This window comes from Sorex fumeus, unplaced genomic scaffold (genome assembly GCF_029834395.1).
Source record: "Sorex fumeus unplaced genomic scaffold, SorFum_2.1 ptg000054l, whole genome shotgun sequence".
NCBI classification, from domain to species: Eukaryota; Metazoa; Chordata; class Mammalia; order Eulipotyphla; family Soricidae; genus Sorex; species Sorex fumeus.
This window is the reverse complement of record NW_026606111.1, coordinates 27,112,115-27,132,218: the sequence shown is the minus strand read 5'-3', so window position 1 is coordinate 27,132,218 and position 20,104 is coordinate 27,112,115. Positions and strand designations below refer to the sequence as shown.

The following is a 20,104-nucleotide window of genomic DNA, read 5'->3' as shown; positions in this document are numbered from 1 at the left end:
ACATCTTTCTAAGTAAGTTATGTTCAATAAAACTATCTTACCTCGTTAAAAAAAAATTTTTTTTTTGCTTGAAACCTGAGAATAAGAAATCACAGTTTGGGACTAAAGAGATAATACAGGGATTAAGGCACATGCCTTGCATATAGCCAAGTCCAGTCTGATCGCCTGCATCACCTGGTTCCCTGAGTGTGGCCCCCCCAAATCCCAAAAACAAAAAGTAAAAAAATCATAGATGTATTTTAGCTTCCTCTTTGGTGTTTGTTTGGGGAAATGGACATACCCAGTAGTGCTCAGAGGTCACACCTGCCAGTGCTCAGGAGACTGGGGGTTATGCTACCCAGAGCCTCAGGCATTCAAGTCATGGGCTTGGCATAGTAGCTTTCATTTTAAACCATAGCTACATTTGAGACTTTGAACTAACAACACAGTTAATGCCTTCATAATCTGAAACATGGCAGCTGCTTTTAAGCAGTGCATTCCATTACATTTTTTAAAAATATGGGTCACACCCAGCAGAGTTCAGCCTGGTGCTAAGTCCACTGGTTATTAGGGACCACACCCAGCAGTGCTTGGGAGACAGGATTGAACTCAGTGCCTTGCCCATACTAGGCATGTGCTATGTCCCAGGACCCCTGTATTACATTTATGTCAGAATTTCACAAGATCAAAATAAAGCAAATGTGTTCTTACCAAATTATGTTAAGCTACATGTGTAAAAACATAAAGGTTAAATTAGTGGGGTCAGAGAGATAGTACAGAGGATAGGGCGTTTGGCTCGCGGGCAGCTGACCCAGGTTTGATCCTAGGCATCCCTTAAGGTCTCTCATATCCCCCAAGGAGTGATGCTTCAGCTCACAGTCTGGAGTAAGCCTGGAGCTCCCCAGGGCACTGCTGGAGATAGCCCAGAAACAAAGTTAAAACAGTAAATCCTGAGTTCTGAAAGATTCAAATTGTAATTTTACATGTAAGCATTGAGTAGGGACTAATCCTGTTTTCAACAAAATAAATACTAAGATAAACTATGTGCTTTAATCAGAACCAATATAAAAACGTATTCTCATTTTCTTTTCATTAGAGTCTGTTAAAGGCCGAAGAGCACAGCTGGTCCCTTGCAGAACTGGTACATGCAGTAGTTCTACTCACACACTATCATTCACTTGCCTCATTCACATTTGGCTGTGGAATCAGTCCAGAAATTCATTGTGACGGTGGCCACACATTCAGACCGCCTTCTGTTAGTAACTACTGCATCTGCGACATTACAAATGGCAATCACAGTGTGGATGAGATGCAGGTCAACTCAGCAGGAAATGTTTCAGTAAGTATTATTATGTCCAGGATCATCTTAACACTAATCACCATAATTGCTTATTTTATGATTTTTTAAAATTTGACTTCTTACCAAAATCCACCCTAAATCCACAGTGATATTAGACCCCCATGTAATGCAGCATGTCTTTACTGACTAAGTTCCTCCAAATATCAGCACTGCTAAGTTTCTTGCTAAGACATATATAAATTATAAGCATATAAATGTAAATGAAAAAGGCATTTTTAAATATTAAATTGTTTTACTTACATATGTCAAAATCATATAGTACTCACTAATTGACTCTTATTTATTTTATGATCGTTCTATTTGTCAGTTCTCAAAGTTTTGTTAGAATAAATAATGTAAAGTATGTTTGTTTTGTGCCAAAAGGGGACAGGTTGGGATTGGAGGAAAAAATGGGGATATTGGTGGAGGTCACACTGGTGGTGTTTGAACACTAAATGCTTGAACCACTGTATAATGAACAACTTTGTAAATCAAGGTGTTTTTAATAAAAATAGATAAAGGTTATAAGACTCCGTAAAACGTTGTATATACTCAAGAAGGACCAGGAGCCCCCAGAATCATTTTGTATTGAGTAGTGTATATACTCAAGAAGGACCAGGAGCCCCCAGAATCATTTTGTATTGAGTAGCAACTGCAGTGAGATGAGGCGAGGCTGAGAACAATGAAATTGGTGGTGAAGACTTCCTCATGTCAGTCACATCTTTTTCTTCCCTTTGACACAAAAGCAACAGCTTGTTTTTTTTCCCCCCTTGCTTTTGGGCCACACTTGGCAGTACTTGGGGCTAACTCCTGGTGGGCTGTGGGGAACTATATGGGGTGCTGAGGATCCAATTCAGATTTAGCTGTGTAGAAAGCAAGTGCCCTGCCCACTGTATTATCTCTTGGGCTCCCAGCCTGATATCTTAATTGTTCATCTTTCAGAAGATTTAATCAGCTAGGATCTGGTTATTTCTCCACATAAAATAGTTTTTATCATGTAACTTTGCACAACTCTGTAAAAGTTGAAAGTAAATTCATCTACCCCTCTGATCATCTCTTCTTTTATATCTGAATAAAGGGAAAATACACATTTATTGTGGTTTAAATATCTCTAAAATTAAAAGACCTAGTATAATATTTGGCGTATATCTGTGCCACATAAGAAGTGTTACACCTCAAAATCATTTCCTTGTGCTGGAGAGATAGTACAAGGGTTCAGGGAGTTTGCCTTGCATGCAGCTCACCCAGGTTCAGTCCTGGGCACTACATATGACAGCCTGAGCATTAATGGATGTGGCTCCAAACTTTTTTTGGGGAAAAATATTCCATGTTAGTCATTGTGCTGTACTGACAAGGTCTAGGACCAGCAGTTACACCTCTGTTGAGTTGCCTAAATCCGTATTAGGCCTTTATATGGCCCCTGATCCTTTACCAAAGCATAGAAACTTAGGAGAAGTGGCATGAATCAGTTGCTGGGATGCTTGAGATTTTGTCCTTTCTTTTCCCCTCATCTTTAGACTAAAGAAAAAGAACTGACTTGTTTGTAGTTATTGATATGGACATTTTTTTCTGTAGTAGATTAAACTCCCTATTTTATTGAGTTGACTACTTTTACAAGATTTATAGTTTACATTAATAATGAACACATTCATGGTGAACTCCCATTAACAGTGAACTTAACAGTTTTCTTCCAATATGTAACAGATACTTGACTCAGAGATAGTGGCAAAAATAGTTTTATTTTAAGAAGAAATCCCTTTTTTAAAATGGTGCTAATAACTTTAACATATTATTATTCAAGGAGTAAAGGGAACGCTTTGTTTTCTTTCTTATTTCAGCATAATCTATCAAGAATTTTCTGCCCCAGGAAACTATTTTTAGGAAACTGTTTTACTTAAAACATGGGCTGTTTGTTTTAGAGGAATGTGAGTAAACAAAAATAGGTTTATACAATTTGGGATAAAGAGAGTTTTTTTTTTTTAACTGTTGGGTCATCTCAAGTAATATAATCCTTTTTGTTTGGCCACTGACTGTCTCTGTAACTATGGAGATAGTTGGATCAGAAGTACTTTCATCGAAACACTTTCCACCTCTGAATGTTGGGACTTGGAGGTGGAGCTGGGGAGGAGGCAGGCATTAAACCAGGATCATGCAGTACTGTTTATAAGCTATAATGGTGTTCTGGAGAAGAGAGTGCTGTGTGAGAATAATTGTGTAATTGTGGCAGGATTGACTGCATAGAATTAGGAGAAGCATGGAAGCATGTAAAGTTGACACTTAAAGACCAGTGAGTAAACCAGGAAATGAGTGGAAGGCCATTCCAGGGGGTGGGAGTATGAGACATCTGTTTTATAGTTGACTGTTACTACATTCTATAAGATGCATGTTTCATAAATTTGATCCAGTTTTCACAGTAAGGATACAACAGGGTACAACGGGTAACAGTAGCTGTTTGACTAGTTCAAGACTACTTGACCCATTGTTTTGTGTCTAACCAGTTGTTTTATGTCAGACCTCTCATGTGGAGGTGTCACTGCTGTATTCATTCCAGCAAGTGACAGCCGCCAGCCCCTTGAGGTCAGGCCAAAAGCACAACCCTGGAAGGACAAGTTTTGTTCTTAAGTAGCAGATTATACAAACAGCTGATTACTGTCATTGAAAGATGATGGTCAACAAAATGTCCAGTGTTAGCAATTGATACAAGACCACTTAGACTTTGTACATGTTATGGAACTAAGGAAGTAGAGTTAATGTTTTTTTTCCCCCCCAGTTTATTTTAAATGGCTAAGATCATGATACATTTTAACATTTTGTTCTACTTCATTTTGTTCTTTTGGCCTCCTAAGTGGTATTCAGGAGGTTCAGAGCCCCACCCCCACTTCCCCTGGGACTGTTCTCTCCTGGAGAGTACATGGTAAGTGCTGTACTCTCAAGGCCCTAAATTTTACCTTTTTAAGTCACCTGAACAATAATGACATTATAACATTTATATGGTAAAAAATGCACTGGGAAGTCATTTTCTCCTTCTAAAATTTGTGTATTTGCATTGCAGTTTGTCCAGGATAACTGTTTCCTTCATTCCTGTACAGTTAGACTCTAAGTATTCTAGATTTTTTTTCTATTAAGATACAGATTCTAATGTGACAAACTGAAGGAAAAACAAACAGTTCACCCTGTGTCTCATATGTCTGACATTAATTTTCACTTTGTGTTTGCTTGTCAGGTAAGTGATTCCTTCTTTGAGGTTGAAGCCCTCATGGAAAAGATGAGGCAGTTACAGGAATGTCGGGATGAAGAGGAGGCAAGTCAAGAAGAGATGGCTTCACGTTTTGAAATAGAAAAAAGGGAGAGCATGTTTGTCTTCTCTTCAGGTAAAAGCAGTCATTAATTATATGGTCTGTAAATGTCTCTATTGCTTACAAAAAGGCAGCTCAGTGTTTTTATTTTTTCAAAAAGTGCAGGTCATATAGGAAGTCAGTGTGAAAGTATAGAATGTTCCCTTTGTCTTTTTTACATGTTCCCTTTGTCTTTTTTTTTTAATGAGGCTAGAATAAACACTTGGCAAGTGGTCCTCCTCTGCACAAGGGCCAACTGTTATCAGAAGTGGCCCTGGGGTCTCTGAGCACTTCTTAAGAGATTTCCCCCAGCTGCAATAATATTTTAAAAAAAATGAGGGTGGCTGGAGAGATCAGATGGCAGGTAGGGCAATTGTTTTGCATGTGGCCCACGTAGGCTTAATCCCCAGTACCACATATGGCTCCCCGAGTCCAGGAGTGATTTCTGAGCACTTCTGGGTGTGGCCCCAAAACAAAACACAATGAGGAATTTGAGCTCATTAAGCTTCAGTTATTTTTATATTTAAATTTTAAAATGATTTGTGAAAGGAGCCATTTATTGGACAAGAACCATATAAATCCTTTGCTAGCCTCCATGTATACAGGATTTAATTAACAGGGTAAGAGCTAATAAAGAATCTCAAAATATACTTTGACATAAAAAGTGCCAAAGATTCAACATCAAAAAAAAAACAATGTCTATATAAATAAAGGGTGGATCATAGCATATTCTTTCTTGAGAAAAAATAGTGTTGTTTGCTTGAAACTATAATCTCAGTTCCTCAACATAAATCCAGATAGTCGTATTGCAATGCAGGAAACATGGAAAAATGACAATTCACAGACCCTCTTTCTGTTATTTACAGTTTTAGAATTGTTCCTAGGATTTTTGAGCATTTAGATTCTGTCACATGTTGTATGGCATATGTTTAGAGCATAGTTTTTTTTTAATATTCAGTTCATATTTAATAGTTATTCAGTTCATACTTATAAGTAGAACCTAGTATTTATAAATTGGAATGAGGGGACATAGAGGGAGAGAGGGTCTCTGAGGGAGAAATGAAAAGCACAGAAAATTCAACTACGAGTATTTTTTTTTTAATAGCAGAATCTCCTTTTATTACATTCCATTTTCTGGTAAGTAAACTATTTCTCTTCAATAATTTTAAAACTTCAGTTCATTTTGGTTACTCAGTGTCAGAGAAAGGATTATTCTATTTTTAACTTGTTATAGGTAAAATGAATTTTAACTAGCATCCTGTTTTGGAAAAGCTTTCAATGGCTTTTTAAAAAAATTATTCCAGATGATGAAGAAATTACACCAGCCAGAGAGATATCTCGTCACTTTGAGGATACTAGTTATGGCTACAAGGATTTCTCTAGACATGGAATGCATGTTCCAACATTTCGAGTACAGGTAAAATTTCAGTTTGTTGTTTATACAGGATTGGGTATAAGTATTTTAGTCTAACTTAAAATAAGAGTCACTTGAAATGAGAATTATAAACTGTTGCAGAAGTAACCTTTCTGTGTACAGGCAAGTTCCTTAATATGTCTATTATGTTGTTAGAGTTAATAAAATGTTGCTCAGAATTCAAGACTCATTCATCCGAAACACAAAATTAAAATTAGCGGTTAGATTTCCAAGTGGTCTACTAAAACGCAAAACATAGCTAAGTGAACAATGAATAATGAGTGTATTCATAACATTGGTTTTTATCTCCGTCTTCTGCTAAGCCCTGGTGTTGAAGTGATTTCTGCCCTTATGTGTGCCAGGCCTGAGAAATGCAATCCTCAGTAGCATCTCAACATTAAGTTCAATAGGAAGCTGAAGGGAGGCTATTCCATGGTTTGGATTCCTGACACTTTCATAGCTTCGCCAGTAGTACCCAAAATTGGGAATTAGAGAGTAAAGATTTTGTTTTCTTTTTTAAATTAGGTGGATTCTTATTCATCGACATTAAATACAAGTTATTGTAGTTCCCTTTGAAATAAGTGTGAACTGTATTTCAAATCAGAATTTTTGAGGAATTCATATATTATTTAACATGGCAATTTACATAAGTGCTATTCCAAAATTACTGATTTCAAAGTTTCTCTGGCTCCCCAAGTGTTAATTCTGAAATATAGGTTTTCCTAGTAGAATTCTGTGGATACCGAGGCCATAGAAACTCAGGTCCCTCCTCTGTTTTGGCTCCTCAGGATTTGCAAGAATAACTCTGTAGCAATATCCTCTTGCTGAGTTAGTTAGGAGAGGATTATTCTGTGCTTAGTTTTGTAAGACTGCTTTTAGTCTATCAGTAGAAATTTCTGTAGATTAAATGTATTTGCTAGATAACCTATTGTGTACATATCTAGATAGGTTGATGATTAATTCAGATGAGTTAATACCATTTTTTCTAATGAGTGAGTATGTGTGTGTGTGTATTTTATTAGAACTGTAAGAATTTGTTTCTTTAGAAGTTCAGTGAGTTTGGTTAAACTTCTTTTGTTTGTTTTTGGGCCATAGCCAGTGGTGACCCTGGGCTGCTCCCTGCTTGGTGCAGAGGTTGAACCCAGCCCTCTGGCATGCAGAGCTATTAGCCCTATGAACTTTCTCCCTGGTGCAGGGCAAAAGTTCTTAAAGGGACAAAAATTAGGCTTAAGACAGTAAAAGAATATTCCTCTTAAAGCAAAATTATGTCAGGAAATGCATTTGAAGAGATAGTGTGAGCTGGAAATACAGAGATTAGGTGTTGAATGTTCTGAAAAGAAGGAGCAATGGCTAAGGGACAACAGTCAGGGAAAGAAGGTCATGAAGAAACTGGCTGGAACCTTGGTACTTAAACTATAAAAAGAAGGTGCTGGAGAGCCAGTATAGAGGTTAAAGCACTTGCTTTGCGTGTCGCTGACCTGGGTTTGATCCAGGCACTGCCGATGGTCCCCCAAGCCCCACCAGGAGTAATCTCTGCTCCCAAAAGAAATTGGATGGGATGCTTAGATTCAGAGGATTCCTACTCCTGATTAGTGGGGAATTCAGCTTAAAATAGGTCTTTTTGGGAGGATTTGACTAAGGTGATGATGTATTATCAAAGAAGTGTTTTAGGAAAATAAATGGGTTGTTTTGAAGTGAATAGCAGAAAATTTAATATAGGAAGACCTATCAGGTAGCTCACTTAACTAGGGCTAAAAGTAAGGAGACCTGGGAGTAGGAGGAAAATAGGAAGTATTGAATCGAAAAATCCACAAAACGATAAAGGACATGGGACAGGTTGCCTCAGGAGGCTGAGCAGGGGGAGAGAGGGCTGAAAATGGGTGGCCTTTGTGCATGGGGAAGAGATCCCAGGGTTGTTGTTTTTTTAATTAATTATATAAAATGTGTCTTTGCATGTGGCAAGGTAGATGTTGAAAGCAGTAGACTAAGCCACATTTTAATTACTTGCTTTTGTTGTGTTCTCTATATTTAAGGATTATTGCTGGGAAGACCATGGTTATTCTTTGGTAAATCGTCTTTATCCAGATGTGGGGCAGTTGATTGATGAGAAATTTCACATTGCTTACAATCTTACTTATAATACAATGGCAATGCACAAAGATGTTGATACCTCAATGCTCAGACGTGCTATTTGGAACTATATTCATTGCATGTTTGGAATAAGGTTAGTGTTTCTTGGGGTCATGGGGAGATTTTTCTTTCAGGCTAGATAAGTTGAACATACTTAGAACAAACATGTGCACAGACTCACACTCATCTTCTCAAAGTGATTCCCTCCCCAACAGTTTATTTTTATGTTATAGATAACCAAATTATTACTGGGTTTTTTTCCCTTGTAGCTAGAATGGAGGGACAGTTAGGGGCATTGAAAGGAGTTAAATGACAGATACCTCGAGGACAGGGGAAGGCAAGCAAGATAATCCTTGGGCATAGAGAAAAGGGCAAGGTTTGTCCAGAACATCTGTGTTATCTTTTCTCTTTGTATCATCTATCTCTGACACACATTTCTACCTTCCTGGAACCTGATACCCTTATTACATTACCCCTTTAGCTAGTCTCAAGCTCCTTTTGAAGATACCTACTAACATGACACTTTACTAAACTGAAGTCCTGTTCGGTATTCAGTCAGTATATTAGATAGAAAATCTAGTTCTTCTTAGATGTTCTTTTGTAAGGAGAAAACAGACTGTGCACCAAGAATATATTGCTCTTGTCTTTTACAGATATGATGACTATGACTATGGTGAAATTAACCAGCTGTTGGATCGTAGCTTTAAAGTTTATATCAAAACTATTGTATGCACTCCTGAAAAGGTTACCAAAAGAATGTACGATAGCTTCTGGAGACAATTCAAGCACTCTGAGAAGGTCTGCACCTATCATGGCTTGTTTATTCTGTAACTTAGCAATGATTCTCATCCCCGCCCCCTGCATCTAATTGCTTTGCAAGCCCTTCCTAAGCTTAGTTCTGTTGGCCAGGAGAACAGCGTTTTCCAACACGGGTGCCCCTGAAAGAGAACTTTATTTTAATGCTAGAGTAAAAGTCAGTGTAGATGAGACGACTGGTGGGCTTTGGGGGCCACACATGGGCGGTGCCAGAAATGGAACTTGGCAGGACACCCACTGCAAAACATGTGCTCAGCCCTTGAACCTCTCTCCAATCCTAGCTCTAGCTGCTGAAACTGAGGTTACCCTGGGTCGAGACCTAGTATGGGTTGTGTAACAATGTGGGAGTCACAGTTTTAGCAACCACAAAAGGATTCTGAAGTTCATCAACCAAAAATTCAGGCTCAAATTCGAGGTGTTGGTGAAAAACTGGGAATACTTTGAACCCTGCCTCAAATAACATTGTGTTTCCTATTTCAGGTTCATGTTAATCTGCTTCTTATAGAAGCTAGGATGCAAGCTGAACTCCTTTATGCTCTGAGAGCCATTACCCGCTATATGACCTGATGTCTATCCTCCATTGACGATGATGGAATGATCAGCAGATATAGTCTACAAGGGGAAGGTATTAAGCCCCAGGACCAATGGTAGATAAAAAGAATCCAGAAATCCATTGTGCCATGATTCCTTTAGTTCCTGCTATTTTACTGTGGAAATAACCACTGCTGGCACGAGCAGTGGATGCTTGGCAGCTTCAAGTTTAGAACTGTGAAGAGAGGCTGCCATTCACAGTGTTTTGCTTTCTGACAGTACAAGATGCTGTATAACTGTTTTACTACAGCAAATAGTAGCTCTCCAAATTCTGTTGCTTTTATGTTAAATGATAACAAGAATTGGAGCATGCAAAGAATGGGACTTGGATAATGATGTAAGCTTTTATACATACAGAATTTTAGGTCTTGGTGCTGCTATTCCTGCTGGTGAAATGAATAGAGTGGCTGTTCCAGTTAAGCTATTAGTAATAAATATTAGTAATAAAAGTGAACACTGCTACTATCTGAGCCTACATACATAATTTGTGTGGTTTCAAATTAAACCTGCATATGTGTTAACCTGCATATGTGTTAATTTTTTTTGCATCTAAAATAGACTTAATACAGCTCAGCAAAGACCATTTGATGGTCAAGTTCATTTATTTCATTATAGTTGTTTTTTAAAAATCAGTTATTGGAGAACATTAAATTACAGTGGCATTTGTAATGACCTTGTTCTAAAAAAAGCAATTTAAATGAACGTATATGTGAAAAGCTATATAATTTTAAAGGCTGTCTATCTTTTGATATGCTGTTTTCTGAGATTCTCTGACACTGGACGGCATCTGTCTTAGGCAGTATTTTTGGTTCCAAAAACAAAAATTGGTTCCAAAAACAAAAAAAAGGGCAGTGTTGCTGAAGTCTGCTTCACACTCCCCTACTTTAAAGGTTGTGCAGCTCCTGAAATAATAAAGCTGGAAAAAATTTTTAGTCAGGTTATCAGATTTGATTTACAAAAATGCTTTGAAATGCAAACAAGTTTGAAAAAAATGTATTAAGTACTTTGTATTCTGGAAGAGTGAACTGCTTTTGAAGTCTGTCAGTATTATTGGTATTTTTCAATAAAGAATAATTTTTCTCCAATTGTATCTGCTGTCTCCATTCTTTAAAGATCCATGACTCCACAGCCAGTAAATGATTCTGAGTTTCTCTTGCATTAACCAAAAAAATTCACACTTAGCTGGAGTGATAGAACAGCGGGTAGGGCGTTTGCCTTACACGCAGCCAACCTGGGTTCGATTCCCAGCATCCCATATGATCCCCTGAGCACCGCCAGGAGTAATACCTGAGTGCATGAACCAGGAGTAACCCCTGTGCATCGCTGGGTGTGACCCAAAAAGCAAAAATAAGTAAATAATGCAGCAGTAAGCAAGTGTTATTAAGTGGCAAAACTCTCAGTCATTTTGAAGGACACAAGAAGAGTGGACATTTGAGATAGGATCTAACACCATCTTTTAGATGAAAATGACTGCTGTAAGTACCATGTTTTGCCCCTTTTGAAATGAGATATTGTAATGTTGAAGTATACTTTTTAAATGTTAGCTACTATAGAAGAAAAAAAATGACACTATTAACTTAGAAATAGTTCTAGTCAGAGCTATTGTTACTCATCAAAACATTTATTGAACTCATTCTAGTGGCTACAAATTTATATTGTGTGAATGGGAGTAGGACTGGGATTTGACCAGTTTTGAAGATGTGGGATCTCCCCTCAAAAATGTTAACTCAAGGGCTCCAGGGATGTGACTGAACAGGAAAGTACATGCTTGAGACCTCTTACACACACACACACCTTCAAGGCTTCTCTTTTATACTTAAATGTAGAAGTCCATTTCTACTTTACTATATAAATGATCCAACATTACTGCCTTTTTGCCCTCTCGGCTGCTACTGCTGAGTCATCCGACCATAGCGATTACTTGTGCCCACAAGTTAGGCTGCACTAGATTCTGTTCGTTCTGCTGCTTTTCCATTGTGTAAACTTCCTCTGTAATACATTTCTAACAGAACTTCTCAGCAGTAATTGGATAATCACAAAACAAGATCATCAACTGTGAATGCATTATCTTAGTCCAGTGAAACTTATTGATTACATATTCATGAGTAAAACAGCCTACCGATCTAAAGTAATAAAGTTGCACATGTGGTAAAAAGTTTCAGTACCACCCATGTAACAGGTGCTTCCTGCCACTCCAAATGTTTTCTTTCTCAAAACCAAACATGGGATTTCTAATAGGACTACCAGAACCTTTGAAACAGTTTCCAAAGTAACTGGAGAATACGAAATAGAGTATGGAATATCAAAATTCTCCCACAAGAGGACTTTTTTAAAATAACCACGAAAATATTTCTCCTAAGGTTTTCAGGACTCTGTTTTGCAAAACCGAACTTTAAATCTGAGTGTTTTGGAAAAATTTAGGGAACTCTGACATATTTTAACAAGTCCTTCCCTATTGGAGACTAAATTCCAAACATTTCTGTATTTACCCCAACTATGTAAGTTTTAACTCCACATAAGTGATGATTGGTATTTTAAATTTAGTTCTTTTAAAGACGAGAGATTTTTATTCTAATGGTTCCACTGTGTGTTTTGTTTCTTTGTATTCTGGCAGTGCCAAGAGTGAAATCCAGGACCTCACATGTGCAAAGCAAGTACTTTATCAACACTAAACCATGTCCCTCCCACCCCAGTCTCTGGATCAGCTGTTTGAAATTACTTTTGTTAACAAATCCTAGATAAATCTGTAAACAAAATGTACTGGATAGGCATTTCCCCCATAATTTAGGATATTCAGCATATATTAGTGACCAGAATGGAATTGCAAACGGCAGGCACCAGTGGGGGTGACTTCACCAAAATGGACAGTGAAGGTCATTTCCCCATACAGTCCTAAATTACTAGCAATAGAAGGACTAAACCGCCTCTGTGATAACTCCCACTGCAGCTGGAAAACTGTGGATGGAATCTAGGCAAAGAGCGAGCCAGGGAGAGACTCAAAAAGAACACAAAAAGAACGGGAAAGTTTGTCGCATTTTGCTTCTCTTAGCTCTTCTTCTGAGCAACACAAAAATGACACAATTGAGAGAAATTCGCAGCTTCTCCCTCAGGACAGAAAGAAAGAAAAGTAGGACTTGTGTATAACATTCTGACTAGTCTGCAAGTTTTCCTGAAGGACTCAATTGTCTTCTTTGGATAGGAGCCTTAGTGGGAGAGGAGGGCTGGGTGCTGCTGGAGGTCACTGGAAACAAAAGCTTAAGAGCAGCAGGGAGTCTGCAGTTCCAGGGACTGATGTGGGGGGGGGGGGCACAAAAAAGTAGCTCAGGGGGAGTACAATAGAAAGCAAAATAGGAAGTTCCTGAGAAACAGGCAGGTCTGCTAGGGAAATTAAGACAGAAGATGTGCTGGAAATCATACACACCAAACTCAGAGAAAATCAGTCAACCCCCAGAAAAGGTTTGAGAGGTCCGGAAACTAGCCCAACTGATTAGTGAGGTTACAGACTGGCCGAGGTGGCTGTTTTTCAAATGTCCCTGTCCACCAAAGTTCACAGCCATATAAAGAAACGGGAACATGGCCCAATCTAAGAAACTGACCCTAAGTAAACAGATCTCTGATTATTTGACAAAAAAAATTAAAACAGGTGTCTAAAAGATGCTCAATGAACTGAAAAACAGGGGGGGAGGAATGATATACAACATGAATTCAAGAGATACAAAACTAAAAATACATCAAAACAAGTTCTGGAATGGAAGAATATGGTAATTGGATTAAAAAAATTCACTGTGGGAGGGAATAGCAGATCAGAGAAGAACTGGAATACCAGATCAGGAGAAAGTGGAATCAAGTTATCAGAGCAGGACAAAAAAGTAAAAAACAAAAGAGTACAAAAGACACTATAAAGGATTTAAGGGACCCCATCAAATGTACATACAAAAGAGGACAATGTACATACAAAAGAGAAAGGGACAGGGCATTTAAAGGAACAGTGACCAAAATTTAAGGAAAGAAATGTGTCAGTTCTCAACAACTTGAAGTAGAATAAACCCAAAGTGACCTGTGATTTGGTTCATTATCAAAGTCAAAGAAAAACAATCCTGAGAGCAATATCATGCATAAAGGAAGTTCTACAAAACTATAGGAAGATTTTTTTCCCCCAGTACAAATATTGCAGGCCAGAGAGTAGAAGAGTCAATATGCTTAAAGAAAAAGCAGAAACAAAACTTTTTATCACCCAAGAATATGATAACCATCAAAACTGTTCTCTACAAACAAAAGAGCAATAAAGAGTTTCCCAGATGTAAACTAAGAGAGCTTACTACTACTAGAGTGCCTTGTAAGAAATTTTCAAAGAAATTCCTTAGGGCTGGAGAGACACTCTACAGACTGAGTGACCAGGGTGTGATCCCCAGCACCCCAAGCACAGCCCCCAAACACAGCCAGGAGTGATACTAAGCACAAAGCTAGGAGTAGCTTCTGAACACCACTGGGTGTGGCCTCAAAACAAACCAAAAAAAAAATTTTTTTTCAGATTGAAGATGCTGCTGCAGAGCAATACAATATAAATAAAAATGTAAATTTCTTTAGTAAAAGCACGTAAATATATGGACAAACATAAAAACCATTTTCGATTTTATGCTGAAACCCATTTTTCATTGTTGTATGGAATTTAAAAACAAGGTTCTTAAATAAATATAAATATATGTCAATGATACAAAATTAAACATTCAAGTAGGGGATGGACAGTGTTGTAAAAAGTGTAGTTTTTGTATTATGCAATCAAGATGCAATTACTTTAAAATGGTTATGATCCAAATATAGTTACAAAGTAATTATTAGAATCTATAGACAAAAAAGAAATGGGGTGGGGGGAGGCACAAGTGGGAAACTGGGGACATTGGTGGTGGAAAATGTACACTAGTAATGGCATGGGTGTTGGAACATTATATGACTGAAACACAATCATGAAAACTTTGTGGCTATCTCAAAGTGATTCAGTTAAAAAATAATTGGATTCCAGCCATTGCATTGTCCTGCCCACTACCCATTCCCCTGCATCACTGAATATGGTCCTCATAATTTTTGATAAAAGTATATAAAAAAGAAATGAGAAGGAAGGCAAAGTACAAAAGGAAACATGAAGGGATATGAAAATGAGGAACAAAAAAGATGCAATTGTGAGTCTATAATTACATTAAATGTAAATGGATAAACATATATTCCCTATACCAGAATATAAAAATAGAAGAATGGACAAATGAGAAAGAAACAACCGGATGTTATAAGAGACATTGGACCTATGAATACATACCAAGTGAAAGAATGAGGAAAAAATAATCAGGAAAATAATAACCAGCAAAGGACAGAGATGGCTATATAAGACAAGTCAAGCCACTAGGAAGAAAAAACAATTTAGAAACATATATTCCTCAAATACCAGACCACTAAATATAAGAAACCACTTTTTTTAAAAATGGAAGCACGCAATAACAACAGCTGTAGGCAATTCAATTTTTCTCTCTCAAAAATTGATAGACCAACCAGATGATGAGTAAACAAACAGTACTTGAACAACATTTTAGTTCAGTTGGACCTACTAGACATATAAAGCAGACTCCAAAGACAGTAGAACACACATTTGAGGTGGTGGCATACCTTGCTGTGCTCAAGGGCTGCTCCTAGTTGGGCTTGGAGAACCATGCAATGTCAGGAATTGAACCTGGACCTTATGCAGTTTTAATACTTTGAACTACATCTCGGTTCAGAATATACATTCTTAAGCTCGGGTGGAATAACACCCAGAATTGACCACATGTTAAGATCACAAAGCTAGTCTTAACTTTGAATCATTAAAAATAATTCAGAATAAAATTCATAGGGAATATCTAGGGACCCTGAATAAGCAAAATAATCTTTGAAAGAACAAAGTTAGGAGCATCACATATCCTGATTTCAAAATATATTAAACGCCTGCTCCTCTCTGGAAAGAAAGATGGCGGCCGCACGGGAGCCTTGTGGACAGCAGGTTTGAGCCGGGGGCGGGGGGCAGCAGGGGCCTCATGGGAAGGGGGGCATTCTGGGCCGTCCTTCACGCCCGACCGAGGTCACCAGCTGCCCCCCACGAGTGGCTCTCCGGCACGGCCACGACTCCAGAGCACAGAAACCAATCTCTTAACTATCTAACTTTTAATAGAAATACTTCCAGGGTTAATAAGTGAAACAGCAGAAATCCAAAACCGCGCGGCCGCTATTGCGGCCGCGGGACATCATTTTATTCGTAAACCAAGCTGTAGAAAGCAAATCATTTCACAACACTGTTTCAGCATATCTGATTGGGGGGGGTCGTAAACTCTAAACAATAATTGTGTATCTTCTATCGAAACAATGTATCTAGTCAAAGTAGATAAGAGTATTAACTAGAACTCATCTGCCTCACAGGAATTGGGAGGGGTGGGAGGTGGGGTTCTATTGGGGTTCACAGTTAAAAATAAGTATTGGTAAAGGGAAATGTGTTTGATACTTACATGACTGAGACCTAAACCCGAAAGCTCTGTAACTTTTCCCACAGTGATTCAATAAAGAAATAAACTATTAAAAAATATATTAAAAAGCTGCAGTAACCAAAACTGTGTGGTATTAAAGAAGGACAGACATAGAGCTCAATGGAATAGAAGAGAAACTCCAGATAAGCAATCAGATATATTGTTAATCTTCAACAAGAGTGCCAAAGGAAAAAAACAGTATCTTCAGTTAAAAAGCCTTGAAAAATGGGGTATCCACATACAAAAGAATTAAGTTAGACTTTTATCTTACACTATACATAAAAATTAATTAAAATTGATTAAAGAATTTAATGTAAACCTTAGGAGCTAGCTGGACAGAGAGTACAGTGGAGGGCACTTGCCTTGCATGCTGCCGACTTGGATTCAGTTCACATTACTCCATATAGTACCTTAGGTCCTTGCAGGAGTGATCTCTGAGCACAGAACCAAGTGTAAGTCCTGATCACCACCAGGTGTGGCCCCCCAAAAAGAGTGAACCTCAAAACACTAAAGCTCTTAGAAGCAAACAAGCAAACATAGTAGGAAATGTTAAGAACAATAGATTTGGAAATTTTGTGGATAAAATGCTAAAAGTAAAGGCAAAGAAAACATGTATACAGAACTTCATAAAACTTCCGTGCAAAGGATACCATTGAGTAAAAAAGGCAACCTAAAAATAGGAGAAAATATTTATGAATCATTTATCTTATAAGGGGTTAATATCCACAATCTATAGCGGTCCTCTTTCTTCATCAGGTATTATATCCGAAGACCTTTTTCCAACCCTGTATATCCTGGAATTGAGGAGTGAACTAAACCCTACATACATGATGTTTCCTTCTGACACACATAAATATGATTAAGTTAATGTATAAATTAATCATAGAAAATAACAAAAACTAAAAACAGAACAATTACAACAATAAAGGTTATGTGAAAGCGGCTTCTTTCAAAATACTGTATGGGATATATTTGGACTTCAGTCGCCCACAAGTAATGAACTGCAGAAAGTAAATCCATGGATAAAAAGGGTGGGGGTACAAGTGTATAAAGAACTCCTGCAGCGCTAGAGTGGGGGATAAGATTAGCAGCACTGTGGTAGGTCTAACTGAAGGAGTTTGACCCCTGGTTTCTCCCCCATATTGTCAAGTGTTATTCTAGTGGCATTGACATTTGTGATGCCCAGTGCACCGTAATCAAGGTGTGTGGACACCACAACTAAAGCGTGGAAGCTCCAGTGAACAATGCAAGCAAGCACTGTGAGCAAAATGTATATGACTGAGGCTAGAAGATAGTACAGGGGTTAAGGCATTTGCGTTGCACATAGTCTGTCTGGGCTGGAGCGATAGCACAGCGGGTAGGGCGTTCGCCTTACAAGCGGCCAACATGGCCGACCCGAGTTCGATTCCTCCGCCCCTCTCGGAGAGCCCGGCAAGCTACCAAGAGTATATGCCAGACACAGTAACAACAAAGTCTCCAATGGAGACGTTACTGGGCCCGCTCGAGCAAATCGACGATCAACGGGAGGGCCTTTACCTTTACCTTACCTATAGTCTGTCTACCTTGGTTCAATCCCCAGCACTACATATGGTGCCCTAAGCACTGCCAGGAGTGATCCCAGACCACAAAGTCAGGAGTAAGCCCTGGACACCGCTGGATGTGGCCCCAAAACAAGCAAGCAAACATTGAAGTACACATAAGTACCACAACTTTAAAAGGCTGCATAAGCACTGTAACCAGATGCACGCTTCTCAAACTATAGCCAAAGCATGTGCCGGCACCACAAGGAAAATACACAAGAGTGCAGCTGAGCAGTACAAGCACCACAACCAAGAGTGCAATTGCCACAATCAAGTATGTGCTGTGTTAACAGCAAAAGGAAAGAGGGGAGGATAAAAGATAAAGAACTCCTCAACAATAAAGAGCCCCAGTAGCCCAATTGGAAAATAGGTAAAGGACTAACTAGGCTTTTCTCCAAAGATGAAATACAAATGAGCAACAAATATGAAAAGATACTCAACGTCAATAACTAGTAGGGAAATACCAACCAAAACTATAATGAATCAACCACTGCACAATTATTGGCTGAGCTACTCTCAAAATAGAAGAGAATAAAGTGTGGGCAAAGAGATCAAGAAACTGGAACACGCTGTGCTGCTAGTGGTAATGAGAAATGAGGCAGTATTCATGGAAAACAGTTTGTGGATTCTTCAAAAAATTTAAACATCGTGGGCCTGGGGATAACTCAGTGGCAAGCACCAGGTCTGAAGTCCCTTGGACCATGCTGAGTAGGATCCTTGGTGCAACAAAGTGTACAAACCCCAGCAGGCAGGACACCCAAAATGTGAGTAAGTGCCACAGACAAGTGTTAGACTAGTAATAATTTCTACAATGACCAAGAGAAGGGAAATGGGAGGGAAACTAAAAGATCAGTCAAATTGTGCTAAAAACTTGAACACAGTATCATCGAATTCCACCCTGTGTTGTATATGCAGAAGAAGTAAAGCTTAATTTCAGAGAGGTTTATAAACCTCTGTTCCTACAACATATTGTTCCAAATAGTCATAAGATAGAAACAACCCAGAAGTCCACAGAGTGATGCATGGGCCAACAAAATGTGGTTTATACATGCAAGGAATTACTGTTCAGTGCTAAAATGACAGAAAAGGGGCTGGAGAAATAATACACAGAATGACATATCTAGTCTTTTGAGCACCAACAGGAATGACCTTAAGCACTGTGATGTGTGACCCAAAGCTGCCCTATCCCCCAAAAGGAAAAAGGTGATCCAGTCACATTACTGTATAGGTCAACTTTGAGGAAATTATGTTAGGGAAAATAACCCAGTTACACACAAACATGAAATACAGTATGGTTCTGTTTATGTGAGGTTATTTAACCCAGTTGACTATATAGAAATAGAAGATAGGGGGCTGGAGTGATAGCACAGCAGATAGGGGGTTTGCCTTGCCCGTGACTGACCTGGGTTTGATTCCCAGAATCCCATATGGTCTCCCAAGCACTGCCAGGGGTAGTTCCTGAGTGCAGAGCCAGGAGCAACCCCTGAGCTTCGCTAGGTGTGACCCAAAAAGAAAAAAAAAAAGAAGAAAAAGAATAAAGAAGATAGAATGGCAATGACTGGGTGGGGTGGGTTCGGGAAGGAAATGTGGAATTATTGAATGGAAATAGTTTCTTTTGCAAGACGAAAAAGTTCTAGAGATCTGTAACACAACAAAGCTGAAAAAACACATGGAATTATGCAACTAAAGAGAGTCAAAAGGGTAAGTTTTATGTTGTGGATATTTTTACCACAACTTTAGAGAAAAAAATAAAATAAAGACAAGGAAGAGCACATGCCTTGCTTGCATAAGATCCTGAGTTCAATCCCCAATACAGCAAAATATTAGTACATGTCTATGTGGGGTGCTCCCCTCATCCTACTCACCTTTGTATTTTTGTTTGTTTTGCGGGTCATACCTAGTGATATTCAAGGTTTACCCCTGGTTCTGCATTCAGGGATCATCCCTGGTGGGGTTCAGAGAATTGGGATGGTAGGGATTGAGTCAGCCATGTGCAAGGTGCCCTGTAGCACTGTAGCACTGTCCTCCCACTGTTCATCGATTTGCTTGAGCAGGCCCAGTAATGTCTCCATTGTGAGACTTGTTGTTACTGTGTTTGGCATATCGAATACGTCACAGGGAGCTTGCCAGGCTTTGCCGTGTGGGTGAGATACTCTCAGTAGCTTGCTGGGCTCTCCAAGAGGGACAGAGGAATCGAACCCAGGTCGGCCACATGCAAGGCAAACGCCCTACCCACTGTGCTATTACTCCAGTCCTGCAAAGCACCCTACCAATAAATTAATACTGTGGCCTGTTATCTTGGTATTTTGAAGGATGGGCAACAAGAATTCGAAACATTTTTCCTCCAAGTGGAGCAGTATGGTTACTTGCATTTCCAA

At 38.8% G+C, this 20,104-nt stretch overlaps 1 protein-coding gene across 3 annotated transcripts in view; it reads left to right on the top strand.

Annotated features, from left to right (window-relative positions):
- SESN1 (sestrin 1) overlaps window positions 1–10,694 on the top strand; it is a 102,218-nt gene extending 91,524 nt beyond the window's left edge. For all 3 annotated transcript variants that reach the window (XM_056125437.1, XM_056125435.1, XM_056125436.1), the window contains exons 5-10: window positions 1,076–1,318; window positions 4,542–4,689; window positions 5,958–6,070; window positions 8,101–8,291; window positions 8,851–8,995; window positions 9,494–10,694. In XM_056125437.1, the coding sequence (XP_055981412.1) occupies window positions 1,076–1,318; window positions 4,542–4,689; window positions 5,958–6,070; window positions 8,101–8,291; window positions 8,851–8,995; window positions 9,494–9,580 (927 nt within the window). In that variant the 3' untranslated portion in view covers window positions 9,581–10,694. The remainder of the gene's footprint in view (window positions 1–1,075; window positions 1,319–4,541; window positions 4,690–5,957; window positions 6,071–8,100; window positions 8,292–8,850; window positions 8,996–9,493) is intronic.
- The last annotated feature ends 9,410 nt before the right edge of the window (window positions 10,695–20,104 follow it).